We start from the raw sequence: 15,296 nt of genomic DNA, 5'->3' as shown, positions 1-15,296 counted from the left end.
GCTAGAGCTACATCACAAAGATCAAAGCATATTGAATTATGAAATGTTAGAATGGTCCATTCAGAATCTGTCGCAAAGCTTGGAAATTGATGTTCATAAACACTATCCATCCAGTCTTCCTCAGCATGAGCTATTTTACAAATTTGAATAGACAAAAAATAAAATAAGAAGAATTTAAATTAGCTACCTATTCCGTCCTTGTTATATATTACTTAGTTTTGGCCTATCACCTAAAACCAATCCCAAAATTAGGATTTATTATTGAGGGTTGTGGTTGTAATATGACAAAATATGAAAATGTCTAAGGGGTATAAAGACTTTTATGAAGTAGCGTAGGCTTCATTCACATTACCATCACATTTGCATTGACCAGCAAACCCCTAACAGCCATGTATGCACGTCATCCAGTCATTTCTCATTTCATCCATAGCTCTCTAACCCCTCTCCCTACAGAGCGATTAAGCTATTCATCTGAGACATTCAATAACACTCACACACAATCACAATCACATGCGCGCACACATGCAAAAAGCTATCATAAAGCAGAATTACACCCACCGTTAACCCTGCAACACGCCTAGCAACCAATCAATACCAGTCCACCACTGTGTTTGCGTGTGTGTGTGTGGAGATGCTTGTGTGCATGTGTGTATATGCTTGGCTTCTAATATCCTTTTCCCACTCAATAATTGCTGGTTGCTAATAATTGCTTGTCTGTCTGCCTAAAGGCTATTGTGTTTATTTGATGGTGTGACTATGTGTGTGCTCTTGTAACTGGGAGTGGCAGCTATTATGTTTATCCATGGAACAGTGGGCTATAAATACTAGCACGCATGAAGACATATGAATCAATTCCCTTTAAAAAGACAGAGCAGATTGAACAGAAGTGGCGGGGAAACTAGTAACAAAAGAAATTTGACAAAAAATACCGATGGGCGTGAAAGGAAAATAAGACCCTAAGAGATTAGAAAAAGTGTTGGTGAATGTGGTTTGTGGACACAGGTGGGTATTACACTTAACAGCTGGGTTCAGAGACAAACAGGTACTTAGTTTTATTCTAATCGGTGGGCGAGGCAGATAAGTTTTATTTATCTGCTTCATTCTCCAAAGCTTACCTGATCAGGCCACTTAGAATAACTTTTTTTTTAAGATTTTCTTAATTTTGGAATAATTAAATTTTTTTCTTCAAATTTAGAAATTTACATACATTCCTCTAGCATCTGAATTACCTTTGGACAAATATGTTTCCTGGAATTTTGACCTACCTCTCCTGACAGAACTAGTGGAACTGTTCTGAGTCTGATTTGTGGGCCTTCACACTTTTTCTTCTCTGTTCACAGAGAACTGAGATCTTTGTGATGGCCTTTAAGCTTTGTGAAGCTTTAACTTCCTGATTGATGTCTTGAGATGTTGCTTCAATATTTCTACATACTGTTCAATCCTCATAATGTTGTTGATTTTGTGCAGCAATGTCTCATGAAGTAAAGCAGTCACGTTAGGTGACTGCTTTGATTATGACACCAGTCAGTGTTTTCAGTCTTGTTCTTCTACAATACTCTTCCTGACACTTTGGCTGATTTCTTCAGTGTGTTTGAGGTGTTGCCCATCCTTGTGGACATTCATTTAACTCAGATGTTTTGAATCAGCAGCTAATAATGCAATGTATCTTGGTGTATTCAATCTTCTGACGTCTAAGAGAATACCAACAAACTTACTAAAAAAAATTCATTCTGGTACTTAGGAAACAGAAATAATTTTACTAATCTGAACTGACATTAAATAAGGAAGAATTAGCCTTATTTAATGTCAGACAGTAATAAAAAAATGTCTTTTCATGGATTGTGCATATTCTATTAGGATATTGAAATATACAGTTTTCAGCTGTACACTGCATGTGCAACTAACACTTACTATCCTCGTGTGTCTGCAGAAGGGTGGGTGCACTGCAGGGGCCGTCTCCAGGTGTGGTGAAGCAGAGAGTGGAACCGTAGTACCAGGTGAACTTCCTGAGACCGCTGACTAATCCTGTGTGCTGGGTGCTCGGGTAGTCAGGAGTGATGGTTACCACTCTAACCTCCTCAGGAGATTGTTCCGGCCAGACCAGGAGCTGTGGTAATTTAGAAAAATAACAGCAGGTGACACAAACAATAACTAATACATCTTATCAGAATCCTGCAGCAGCAATTTATTCTCAATCTACATTTTTTTATTTGTCACGGGGGTTTCAGGCCAGGGAATCATTTTTAGAATAACTCAAATTGCATTTTGTAAGCACACACATAATTACGCCTCCACACGAGCTTTGGTAAATCTTTTTATATTAGTTTAAAAATAATAAACAGCAAAACAATTTTCAGGTTCCCCTTCCAAGAAAAGTTATTTGAATTCTAATCATTTGCTTTTCGATTGTACCTCGTAAGCATTGTCAGTCATAACAGCGACTAATAAAAAAAAACTGTTTATTATTTATCCAACTATAAACCTAATAGAAAATGTATTGTCTCTACAGTTAGTCTTGATTTAGATTAAAAAACAGCACTCTTGTTGGAGTTTCTATATTAGCTAACAACAAACTGTGAAATGTGAATGTTGGCAGGCTTTAACTGGTGATTACCCACAGGCAACATTAAGATGGGTCGTCAACATCTGAAGCTCCTTAGGAAAAGGTAACAAGCTAAAACCTGATGTCTTACTCACTATTACACCGAGGTTAGTTTCAAGATGTCTGAAGCACCTCTCTATACCCCCCACCACCCTGGCTCTTCTCTTACACTTTCTTCTCTTCAGTCCAAATATAAGGCTTTCAAGAGTGTTTAACAGCCACAGTCAAGAGTGAGGAGATGGTACTTTTCCACATATTAAATCTTTGCCTTTTGTTTTGGAAATGTGTTAACCAGAGGCAGCTGGTTCATAGGAGGTGCTGGGGAGCTACCCTCCCAGATATAGAGGGGAAAAAAATCTAAAAATGATCTATAGACATTATTTAAAAAAAATAATGTATTAGCCTATTTCCTTAATAGTGTGTGACTAAATGTACTGTGAATTATTTACACATTTCCACCAATTGACGAAACAAATGAGAAATATTATTATGTTTCAATATCATGAGATCTTATACATCAAAATCTTGTTACACACCTAATAGAAATATTACACAGTTATCAGACTCAAAACTTGGAAATAGGAGGAATAGGAAGGCTAAATAATAAACACCATGATCAGAACATTAATATGTTGGAACACACACAGAATTTGAACCCGCTACTTTAAAGTAACCAGATTATTCAAATTAAACCAGAATTACACATGAATATATTCGTAGATCTGTTTATTACCGTGATTTGGAGGCAACAGATGTCCACCTACAAAACTTCACTGTCAGACCCTTCCTCCCCAGAAACGTGGAGTCATCATTGTTGATGAGCAATATGGCTCAAATATTGTTCCTCAATAGAAGCAGCTCTTTCTTCTTTATTCCTCCATTTAGCTTCTTCCTCAAAAACCACAAATAAATCTCTCAAATCTTCGCTTATATCGTTCACAACTTTTTCTATTTCTGTGGATATAACCTTAGATTGACGTGGCGTTTGACCCAGTACAGAAACACTCTCCATTTATAATAGTCTGTGAAAAATATGTATTATTAAAAGCTTTTGTGTACACATAATGGAAGTACAATATATATTTTTTGTGTCAGTGACACTTTCATTGAAATATATTTAAATGGATGTGAATCTGATTGTATGATTGTACTGAACTGATATTTTTCTCCATAAAAGTCAGATCTGTCTCTTGATTTAATTGGCACTGTGAAAATAAACCAAATTGACGTTAATAGAAAATGTGGCACCAATGAATTAACTAAAAAGACAGTTATGACTGTAGAATTACCCCACATGGGAGAATGTGCTTCTAGGTTTCTCTCTCAAGAAGTTTTATTATATCTTTAAATATACTGGAAATATGTTTGGAGGGCTTGGTGTAGACTGGTTATAGATGAAGGTCAACAGCGAGCCTGGAGCTTACATCTGGCAGTAGCCTCTTGCAGGAGACTACAAGCAGCTCTACAAGCAGTGAAACACATGGTTTGTTCAGTGAAGAAAAAATAAAACTTGCCACAGTAAGGATTCACATGCATACTTAAAATTAAATTAGCAGATCAAGATGTTTATATCTGTCATTTAAACAAAGCTACAGTAGAAGTCTGATGAAGGATTCAAACAAAACTACATCCCCTGGGTTCAAACTGTTACTCATCTACTTTGTAGTGCAAACTTCTCCAAAAAGGAAACAGATAAATCTCATAGCAAAAGAGCCAGTGATACCCAGAGACATTTGAGTGGCTGCTCTTCCCACTGCCTGCAGGGTACACCGCAGCACCAATGCTGTTATGGTAAAATAAGGTCCTCTCTTATGATTTCCTTTCCAGTTTAGTTTGGGTACTTTGAAAAAAAAAGTGCTGATTTGATATCCTCAGGCACCCTGTGTTATTCCACATTCAAAGGTGTGCTGACAGGATTTAGATCTTTCCTTGATATAGTCATGTGAGGGTCTTCAGCTGGGCTGAAATTGATTTCAGCCCAGCTGAAATCTTTGGGTTTCGAAACCCAAAGATTGCTAAAGAGCATGAACAGCAGCTTAAAGTGCCCATAGCAGACTGGATGATAGATAGACAGACAGACAGACAGACAGACAGACAGACAGACAGACAGACAGACAGACAGACAGACAGACAGACAGACAGACAGACAGATTTATGATAGGAAGGTAAGTAGGTAGTAAATGTTATTAGCTCTGCACAGAGTAAAGTCACTTCCAAGGACGTGCAAGTAGAAGAGAGGAAACTTGAGAGAGGAGACTTTGGTTCTTGGCGACGAGTTTACAGCTGTTATTAACTGTATTGTATATAGTCAGTGATGTGTGGTCGAGATTAAATGAGATGAAGTTTTGCTTCATTTTCACTTTTAATTAATATTATTATCTACTGCCCTTTCAACAGGATACACACACATGCACACGCCCGCACGCACACACACGCACACACACGCACACATACACACACACACTGAAAAGCTTCGTGGATTTGCAGTGGTGGATCCGGTCTTCCAGAGACATCTAACAGAAAGCATCATGAAAAAGGATAGAAAACCATATACGGTAGTATTTATTGAGGCACAGAGACAACAATATCCTCGCCGTAAAACAGAGACCCCCACACATACTTGCAGTGACGCGCGGTGAGAATGCGATGCATTCTTTTTGTCATGTTAATCAGTTCCTTGGAGGGGTATGGTGCCACAATGCAGGCCAAGCTAAATCCAATTCTAGAACTGGTACATGAGGATCACTCACACAGTTCATCCCTTGCACTCATTGTGCTTCCTGTTCTGCTTCCTAAAAATGATCTCTATCTCTCCTCTGAAGCGCTCATTATTTCTTCCTGGAACTGACCCCAGACTGAGCCTGGCTGAGCAGATGAGTAAACAACAGCCCAGCGGTCCTGGGAAAATAACCATTGTGTAATAACTCCTGGAAAATGTATTTTTGTTCCAAACATTGACCTACATAAACACACTCACAGATCACCCATTATACAACAATTCTCTGTTCTTTTGGACTTTGAAAAAAATATCTTTATTTAGGAGCATCCACCACGATAAATGACCTGATAAATAATTGCTATTGAAATACTGATGATAGCACTGCTGGATTTACATCTGGAAATCTTATCATGCCGACTCAAGAGTCTCAAACTCTGGTCCAAACCCCACTGCTGAGGTGTTTGGACTCCCCAGCAGGTCCAAACCCAGCCATCTACCTGGCAGATTTTACCTGGCAGATGAAAATTTGCCAGGTAAAAGTGAAGTACACTCATTATGGGAAGATAAACTTAGAATTAGTGCTCAGTTTATCTAATAAGCACAGAGAAGAAAATAGCAGAATGAACCCTAATCCTCGTTGGAAAACCACTGAGGTTTAACTGGTCTGCTCAGTTACCAGACTACGGTTACCAAATCAATCCTACTACAATATGTTTCTCTACATTTTGCAAATAAATACAACATTTAATTGTGAGTAATTTAAAAACGAAACTAACAGAAAATAAAACACTCTTATTACAGTAACCATTGCTGTGTTTTAAGCCTAAAGAATCCATGTGTTAGGATTCGGGTTAGTGTGGGTACTCTTTCCTATAGAGGATCTTCGGGGCAGAGTTCTGACAGGCTGACGCACCGGCAGCGGATTCCGAGTGATTGACTGGTGGACCTTTAAGAAGCAGTGGAGCCGTCACTCATCGCTCGATGGTCGCACTTGTTGGTCAGAATCTAACCAGAAATCATGTTGAGGATGTTTTTTAAATGACTTCAAGTAATATTTTGGTCTTCCCTCAGAAACCGATGAGCTGAAGGAATCAAGCCAAGAACCAAGTCTGGACTACAAACGCATTTCCTGCCAAGACCGAACATCTCCGCCTGCCGCTCTCCTCCTCTCTCCATCACTGATCATCAAGAACGCTCCCGGATCCTAGCCTTTTCCCTCCGTGCTACCACCTTCCGAAAGACAGTAAGCGTATCCCTCTAAACCAATCGAGATCTCTCAACTCCGGTCCCTACTAATGTCTCCCTTCTCCGAACAGAACATGAGCTGACCTGCCAACCCATCCTCTGGAGCACAATCAGACTGTACCGTTTGAAATGCATTAAACTTTCACTGAACAGTGTTCTCTGGTGTGTGAACTTGCATGTGAGTCAGGAAACTGAAATCCAACATGACACCATGTTGAATTTTACAAATTACAAATTGCAAAAACTCCAACTTGTAGCTTTGACCAACTTAAATCAAACTTTTGACAAAAAATGGAACATAATAATAAGCAACATTCCAGCCAGCAACACTTTGGCAATTTTAAACTGATACATTTTTAGAAAAAAAAATTATACATATTTTATAAATTTTATAAATTTTATAAAAAAAAAATTATACATATTTTATAAATGTATTTTTTAGGAAAAAAATTTATCACTGCTAAAATCTGAATTGTACCTTTTTAGGAAACACAATACAAGAGGAAAGTAAACATATGGAGGGATGTTACAGTAACACATATTCAGGAATTACCTTGTACCCCTGGTTGATGCCATTAATGAACTGTTGAGGTGGAGGGTTCCATGTGAAACGGATGGTGGTCGAATTAATAGCTACAACTTCCACTTCCTGTGGAGGTGCTGTGGGAACTGAACACAGGTACACAGACAAAATAACAGAAAATGAAAATGTAAGTTAAGAGGTAAAGAAATAAAAAAATCCACTGGATTTCTCAAGAAAGCATGGTTGTGAATATTTCCTACAACTCCATTGTTCAACATTTTATGTCCTGTTCAGATCTTTTTCTAATTAAAAATATCTGCTTATACTGCTGAATCTAAATGTCAGACCAACTCATCTGCTAAGCTGCAAGATGACCTAATTTCTCTAAACGATGACATCCAATATGTTGCAATTTGCATTTATGTATTTTGCATATTATTAACTTTGAAATGACTTAATAATGATCTATTACAAACTGGGTTTAAACAATGATGGGTCACTGGATGAGTCCAGAAGCCAGTTAGCTCCTCTCACATTAATCAATTCGACCTCACAACACGTAGTACCATTTATTGATTTAAGCAGATTGAATCTCATGAAAATATGACATTTTATCCATATTAACATCTTAACTTGCAACAGGCACTCCAGTGACTGAGCACCACACTTGCATCTTTTTATCTGAAACAACTCTTCTACCAGATATCACACTTACTTTTTTCAGTCAGCATTGTTTTAAATGTGTTAAAATCTGAGATGTCAAACATGACTAATCTTGCTTGGGTTTAGGTATTATTTGATTTCTTTTGATCATTTAATTTTGATAAATATGACACACTGTTTTTATGTCCTTTTCATTTCCACATTTTCATACATATATCCACAAACCTGACTGTGTTTTCTTGGCATTTTATGAAATAGACCGACACAGAAGAGTGGACAATTGTGACAAAAATAAACAAGTAAATTATTAAAATTAATAATAATTTAAAGTATAGCATGCATTTGTACTCAGCCTCCTTTGCTCTGATACCCTTCAATAAAATCCATGAAAAGCAACTGCCTTCAGAAATCACCTAAGTAAATGGAGGCAACCTGTACTGCTGTTCTGTGGAGGCCTCAGAGATTTGTTAAAGAACATTAAAGAACAACCAGCATCATTGAAGATCCAGGAACACAGCAGACAGGTTAAAGTTCAATCTGTAATCTGGAGAGGGGCTGCTGAGATTCACAGCTCAGGGGGGAGAATCTGACGGCAGGGTAACTACTCACTCTGCACTGCTCAGATCTGGACTTTATGTAAGAAAAAGTCTCTTAAGAAGAGTGGCTCAAAGAAAAGGAAAAGGAAGCTTTTTGACTCAGATCAGTCCTGACAATGAAGCATGATGGGGTGTTGGCAGCATCATGTCAGGATGCTTTTTCAGTGTGGCCAGGGAACCTATTCAGCGTTGACAGGAAGCTGGGTGGAGCTGAGTACAGAGCAATCATGGAGGTGTAACCGGGTGGTTTTACTGGAAAGCATAGTTTACATCTAGTGGTTGTAAATTCCCACCCGTTTTGGGCCTTTGAACACATCTAGGCCCCGTTCCCCGAAAAACTGATGCTTAACAAAAATTTCTCATCTAATATGACTGAGTGAGTTATTTTACAAAGAATGAGACCTAGTTCTGTAGATGTGCATAACTGGTTGTATCTGTAGTAGCAGTGAAAGGCTCTAATGATTCTAGGGCAGTGGTTCTTAACCTGGGTTTGATCGAACCCCAGGAGTTCGATGAGTCGGTCTCGGGTTTGGCGGAGCCTCTGCCGGGGAGGTACAGACACACTTGTGTAAAGTCGTGATGATGCGCCCCGCTTTGCCATCATTTGCTGCAGAGGATCACGTTACATTGATTAGCCAATCAGAGCTGCGGAGGAGCACTGATTGAAGGAGTTCCACTCAGCATGGATTTGAACTTGTGTCTTTAATTACTTCAGCAAAGCTCACAGTTTTTACCAAATTCTGTAGCCTTCGGTGAACTTCTAAATCTTCTCCTTAGTCGCATCTTTGCGGGCCTGCTGCTGCCTCTAGTGGTGCGGAGGTGGGAACACAGCTAATATAATTACATTACTAAATCAGAATACCGCAAAGTCTTTATTATTTATTATTAATTTTTCATTCTCTTAAGAATGTAGAGCTAATTAAATAATCTAAACAAGACCTTAAAGTGGTTCCAGTTACTCACGATGGCCAACCTGTTGAAACTGTGGAAAATGTTAAATACCTTGGGTCGTTCCTGGACAGTCAGCTCAACTTTGCTGAAAACACTGACTATATTTTGAAGAACTGTTCTCAGAGACTCTACCTTTTAAGAAGACTTGGTGATCAAATTCAAGACACCCCTATGTCTTGAATTTGGGGGAAAAAAATCATATTTTATTTATCACTAAAAGAAGGGTTCAGTGAGTGCACATATGAAACTGGTGGGTTCGGTACCTTAAAAAAGGTTAAGAACCAATGCTCTAGGTGGTATGATTATAAAAGTCAGCACACTCTCCAGATTTAATTTCAGAAAACATTTTGAAAACCATGTACTGTATCATTTTTCTCCCAATTCAAAATAATTCAGTACTTTTTTCTGCTCGTTTAGTAGATGGTATTATTGTTTTTTTGTTGTTGTTTTCTTGATGTATGTTACAGACAATGAGTCTGAAGAGATTTTTCCCTGTATAAATAAAGGATTCTAATAACATACCGTATATAACTTGACCTCACAATAAAGATTTTAAGGCAAAAACTAGAATTTGTAACATCAAAGCAATGCTCTGAAACTACAGCAGAACAGAAAACACTTTGCAGAGTCAGTACAATCTATTAATGAAAAAGATTCAAAATACAAATATTTCACTATCCTCCTGCTATATAAACATCTAACTGCCAGTCTGTGGTGGCTCTGAAAACTACCGGAGCAGCTATTCAGCGGCAGAGAAAGAGAATCCATCATGAACAACTATTAAACCCATAGAGAGGTAGAGAGGTGTGACCGTTAATTGTGTATCTGTATGTGAGTTTGTGGGCATGTCATAGTGATTATATGTTAATGGGTTTATACTGCAACTCTAAAGCCTGGCAGTTGCATGATGGGAATGCCCTCTAAATCAGATTTTTTAACTAAAGTGGTTATATGACACTGGCATATATAAAGAAAACGCACAAACAGATTCTTCAGGCTGGAACGATATTCAATAAAATTCTGCAATAGTGAGAGGCATGAGAAACGACAGGAAGCGTAAGAGGACAGAGAGGCAGACGGGAGATTAATTTATATTAAAGATGTTCTCTCAGTCTCTGCCATGCCGACCCTCCTCCTGGGGAGCAGCTCTTTGCCCCTTGCAGCTCACAGCTCCAGATGAAACTCTAAACTATGCCCTTCGGGGTAATCTCAGTATTGGCCGACTCCCGAGGCCGCTTGTGAGAGAGCAGGAGAAAAGTAATGTTATCAGAGTTTAACACAGACTTCAACCATATCCTCTCAGAGACGGTGAGAGGGAGGAAATGTCCAATCCATCACAGGCACTCCCATTAATGCACATTAGAATAATTAATGAGTCTAACTCTCTCTCCTCAGTCTATAAACCTGTCTCCAACTCTTGTAATGATGACTGTGAGTTCTGTGTTCACATGTGTGAGTGGATCCGCTCATCTTTAATAATTATAACATTGGAGTAAAAATCAGCAAGAGACAAGAACATGTTTAAAGAAGATTAAACCTTACAACCATTTCTGTTCATCTTTCTTACTTTCATACTTATATTTCCTTCCTTGTTCACATTATAAATTTTTTTTATAGAGTTGAATGTGCATTCCTGGGAGCAGCCATGTTTCCTAAAATGAACACACTATTAGATTAGACTATCAGATTCTATATCTGTGGAGCTGTTGGAAAACTCTTTCCCCATCAGTTCCCTCCGTCCTGCCGCGTCTCCTGCTGCTTGTTAGCCAGATGGAAGATGAACTGGAATCCCTTCAGCACATCCTGGGTCACCCTTAGGGTCTCCTCCCAGTCAACTGAAAAGTGCTTTGGCTGCTAGGGGATGCCTCGGGGGCAACTTTAATATAACTCAGAACAGCATCAACTGGTTCTTCTAAAAGCTGAGTAATACTGAAAGGTTTTGAAGCTGCAGAGAGAGTCAGCATGTACTTGTCAGTCAACGGATCAGAACATTAAAAACAGGTGAGAGGAGTGGATCATGTCATCATTACATCATCCCTGTCTGTCAGGTCTGTTGCTACAACAGATGTGCAGTTCTTCGGAGATCATCAAATGTACTTGAACCCACTGTATCTTATCTCAAGACACAGTCGTGCAGGACTAAAATTACTGCATGTCCTGGAATCCTGCTGAATAAATTCAGCACAATTTCTTTCTGTAAGCAGCGATGACTGAAAATGTTCTGTATATTTACTGTGAGAGGCATAAATAAGGAATGAAAATGTGCGTGTGCATCTCCACCGACCTCCCTGCAGTGTGTACTCTGTGACAGGCTGACTGTAGATGCCCAGGCCAGCTCCTGTGTAGGCGGCCACCTGGATCTGGTACTGAGTCCAGATGATGAGGTCCTTCAGCAGACAGTAGTTAGTCTCTGGGCTGCTAATATTCTTCTCTTGGTAGTCCCCCGGCAATCCAGCCAGACGGTACCTAAAGACACACATAAAAGCTTGTAAATGCACTGTAACAGATGGATATTGGAATCCATTATTATTCACGAGCTGATCAGATCTATTCCTAAGCATTTCTTGTGCAGGAGTGTTGAGAAAATAAATTTAAAATATGTTAGTTGTAAAACTTTACCATATGTTCAATATTAGATAAAATGATAAAATTAATAGTGTTTTAAATAAGAAAATTCGCTCCAAATTATATCCATGGTTCAATTAGCGTAATCTCTTATGTAGGATTGAAATATTATACTCTAAGTTAAATTAAAATAACTTAGCTGGTAGTCCTCTATAATTTAAAACACAGCTAGTCTCTCTGAACTGAGCAGGCATTCACAGGGGGTCGTGGCGCTGTGTGTGAGTTTAACCTTTTGACCACTTTGATAAGATTTAACGGCTGGTGTAAAACAATCTGGTCCTATCAACAGAGTAGAGCTTCCTCTCAGGCCTGGGTCATAAAAAACATCTGTCTCCATTCAAAAGGAAACGACACTTCTTTGATCTTAAAATCAGGTTTTTACTGGAACATAGTCAACTAGATTTAAATGAACTTAGCTAAGGACACTCCCCTAATTTGAATACAGCGGAGAAGGGAAACACGCTCTCCCTTTAAAAGTATAGGACCCGGAACCTTAACTTCAGATCGCTCTGGGGTTACCCGTGATGCTGTCGCCGGGGAACGGTGCATCGGTGAAATGGTTCCCCATAAGTTTGTCTTGGTGTGTGGGTGTCTGTGGAGTGAGGTAAATATTGAATTGGATGCTGGTCTGTGATTTTATTGAGTTTTGTCAGTTTCATTAGTTGTTGGTCTAATAAATGTTGTTTATGTTTGGACTTGGGAAAACGTTTGTCTTGTCTTTATGGTTCAGCTGATAAGGAATCCGGGCAGAAGAGAGAATAAAACGAGTCAAAAGATTTTAATTATTCTTCTTCTGATTAAAATTAACAGGAGACATCACTGTCAAACTATGCTCCTGTAATAAAACACAGAACTGATCAGATAAGAATTGTTCCCTCTACAAAAGCAAAACCTGAGTCCTAAAGCCATGTCTTTGGAGTCAACCAAGACACAAGAGCTCTGGAGAAAAAACACCAGTGCTTTCAGTACTTTTTTAGTTTCAGGACAGGATAGTTTCTTTAGGAAACATTGTGCATCACACAGTGGCCATCAGATGTTAACCCAGAGCACTCGTTTGTGCTCATATCTCAGCATTTGCAGTCAGAAGGAATCATTAACACAAAATCCAAAATCAGTTTTGGAAGCTAAGCAATGCAAAACTCTAAACCCTGAAGCTTAGATATATTTCTTGCAAGATATATTTGCAAGAAATATATCTTGTGAAACTATATACTATGATCTTTGAAACTTTCTCCTTTACTTGTTCTTCTCCCTCCTTGTCAGTTGAAACAGTTTGAAGTCTTCTCCCTCTTTGCTATGAGGTGGTGTTAACCACCATAACAAAAACATTTTGCATTTGCAATAGCTCACAGTTTCCTTCAGTAAACCAGCTTATATGCAATGTGGAGGTGTGGGTGCTTCTCTCCTTCTGGGATGCCTATTGAATACAGACAGCAGCACATGCATGTGCAATTATCACACTGCACTGGTGTGATAATTGGAATTTATTGAGTGTTTTCATCACAGCCAGACCAATAGCCACAATGCACAATAATATTCATGCGCAGTCGAGGGAATTTTAACTCACTATTGGTTAGTGTGTTCTTCACTGCAAAAGACTACTTACAGTCTTTTGCAGTGACTAAGTCAAGTGGAAAACAAACCAACATTCAGATTGAACTGATCACTAAAAAGCAGTAAAGGACAAACATCCTGGAAGCAAAATGTTAATGAGCAGCCAGAGCCACGAGGAGGGCATAGTGTAATTTTATACTAGTATTTATCATGCATATTTCTTCCTTTATTTTATAAATGGGTCTTTTCTGCACAGGTCAAGACCTTTTAAAGATCGCTAAAGACGATAAATCTCTAATTTCCTTTCCAAATAGTGCACCTTGATGGCCTTTGCTTTAGTATGTGATTTAAACGATCATTTAAAAGAATAGATGACCCACCGAGAGACAAGGGAAGTGCAATACTACTTCAGTATTGTTCATATCTGATAGAGCTGAATGGAGCGATAATCCCCATGTCAGCATTTTAATGACACCTATTCTCTATAACAGGATGTTCCAACAAGGCTGCATCAGCACTCAAACACACATACCTATTGCACACACACACAAACACACGCACACACACACACGCACACGCCCGCACACACACACACTGACAAATACAAATTCTGAGTATGCACTGGGGGCTGACATCAGTTCTCTGCAGAGGAGAGAAGATAACCTCTCTACTTTCTATCTCCATCTGACACTCTGGGAGACGAAGAGGAGGCGGACGAGAAGGAGGAGTGGGGCCAACGGAAAAGAGAGAAAATGGAGAAAATAGAAAAATAGGAAGAAAAGAGTGAGAAGCTGGCAGCTGACACAAGAAGAAAAAGGAATCCAAAAGGGGAGGAAAGAAGGAGTTGGAGGCTGTGTCCTACAAAGTTGAAATGATACAGAGGGGATGTCTGAGTGTGTATTGCTGTTTTTTAACTGATTTCTGAAGTGGAGCCAGTGAAGTAGAATAAAAACTTGATAACTTCAACTACAATTATATGCAAATGTGTGTGTTTGAGACAGCTGATGACAGTTTGATTACACGGTCATAATTTAGGTAGACATTATAGAAGAGGAGATCAGCCCAAGGACAGCAGCAACATCCTCAAAGAGCACTCGTCTCTGCATGTGAAAGTATGCAACCATGTGTGGTTTTAAAATCTCTACATTGTGTGTAGATATTTTTATTCCAAATATATATCAATGTGCCGTTAGAGAAAACTTTACCACTGATCTGTGTATTTTGTATAAGTGTGCAAACATCTTTATTGACTGATGAATATTAATATACGTCCATTTATCATCTACTATTTACTATACACATGCAAATGTCAATAACAATACTACAACAAAAGTGGAATAATTTAATGGTTTCAATTTTAGGCTTAACTTTAATCAGTCAAACCGATTTGCTCAAGAATAAATGAAATATTTTAGTGAACCAAAATATTACAACTAGATGTTACCTGACTTAATATCTGCTTTTAACTGTCATTTGGGAAAGTCTAAATGAGTCAGGTGTTCTCCCGTGGTATACTAAACCTGGACCAGCTGGCAGCAGGCGAGGGGAGCTGGGTGTTAATACAGCAGGAGCAGACGTCTCCGAAAACGTCGGACAAATATTGCAATTAGGTGATGCACTGATGAACCGAGCAGAAATGTGAGATTTATACATCTACATTCTCGCCTACAAACATTGTTTAAATCATGTTGTGTCACGGCTGCTAAGCAACATAATGCCGAGGTGGAGGCTAGGCAGCTAGCTGAAGGCTACAGCTTCTCTGCAATGCTCTCTGCCTTCGCAGGATCCCTCTTCCGTAGACCGGATCGGTTCTCAAGC

General features: G+C 38.9%; 1 protein-coding gene across 2 annotated transcripts in view; it reads right to left on the bottom strand.

Annotated features, from left to right (window-relative positions):
- LOC103462363 (protein sidekick-1) overlaps window positions 1-15,296 on the bottom strand; it is a 592,150-nt gene that overhangs the window by 89,008 nt on the left and 487,846 nt on the right. For both annotated transcript variants that reach the window (XM_081607811.1, XM_017305213.2), the window contains 3 exons: window positions 11,584-11,765; window positions 7,120-7,235; window positions 1,912-2,107 (listed from right to left, as the gene is read on the bottom strand). In XM_081607811.1, coding sequence (XP_081463937.1) covers window positions 1,912-2,107; window positions 7,120-7,235; window positions 11,584-11,765 — 494 coding nt within the window. The remainder of the gene's footprint in view (window positions 1-1,911; window positions 2,108-7,119; window positions 7,236-11,583; window positions 11,766-15,296) is intronic.

The sequence above is a fragment of the Poecilia reticulata genome, chromosome 1 (assembly GCF_904066995.2).
Source record: "Poecilia reticulata chromosome 1, P_reticulata-male-v2, whole genome shotgun sequence".
NCBI lineage: Eukaryota > Metazoa > Chordata > Actinopteri > Cyprinodontiformes > Poeciliidae > Poecilia > Poecilia reticulata.
The sequence above is the reverse complement of the archived record's forward strand: the minus strand, read 5'-3'. Positions and strand labels throughout refer to the sequence as shown.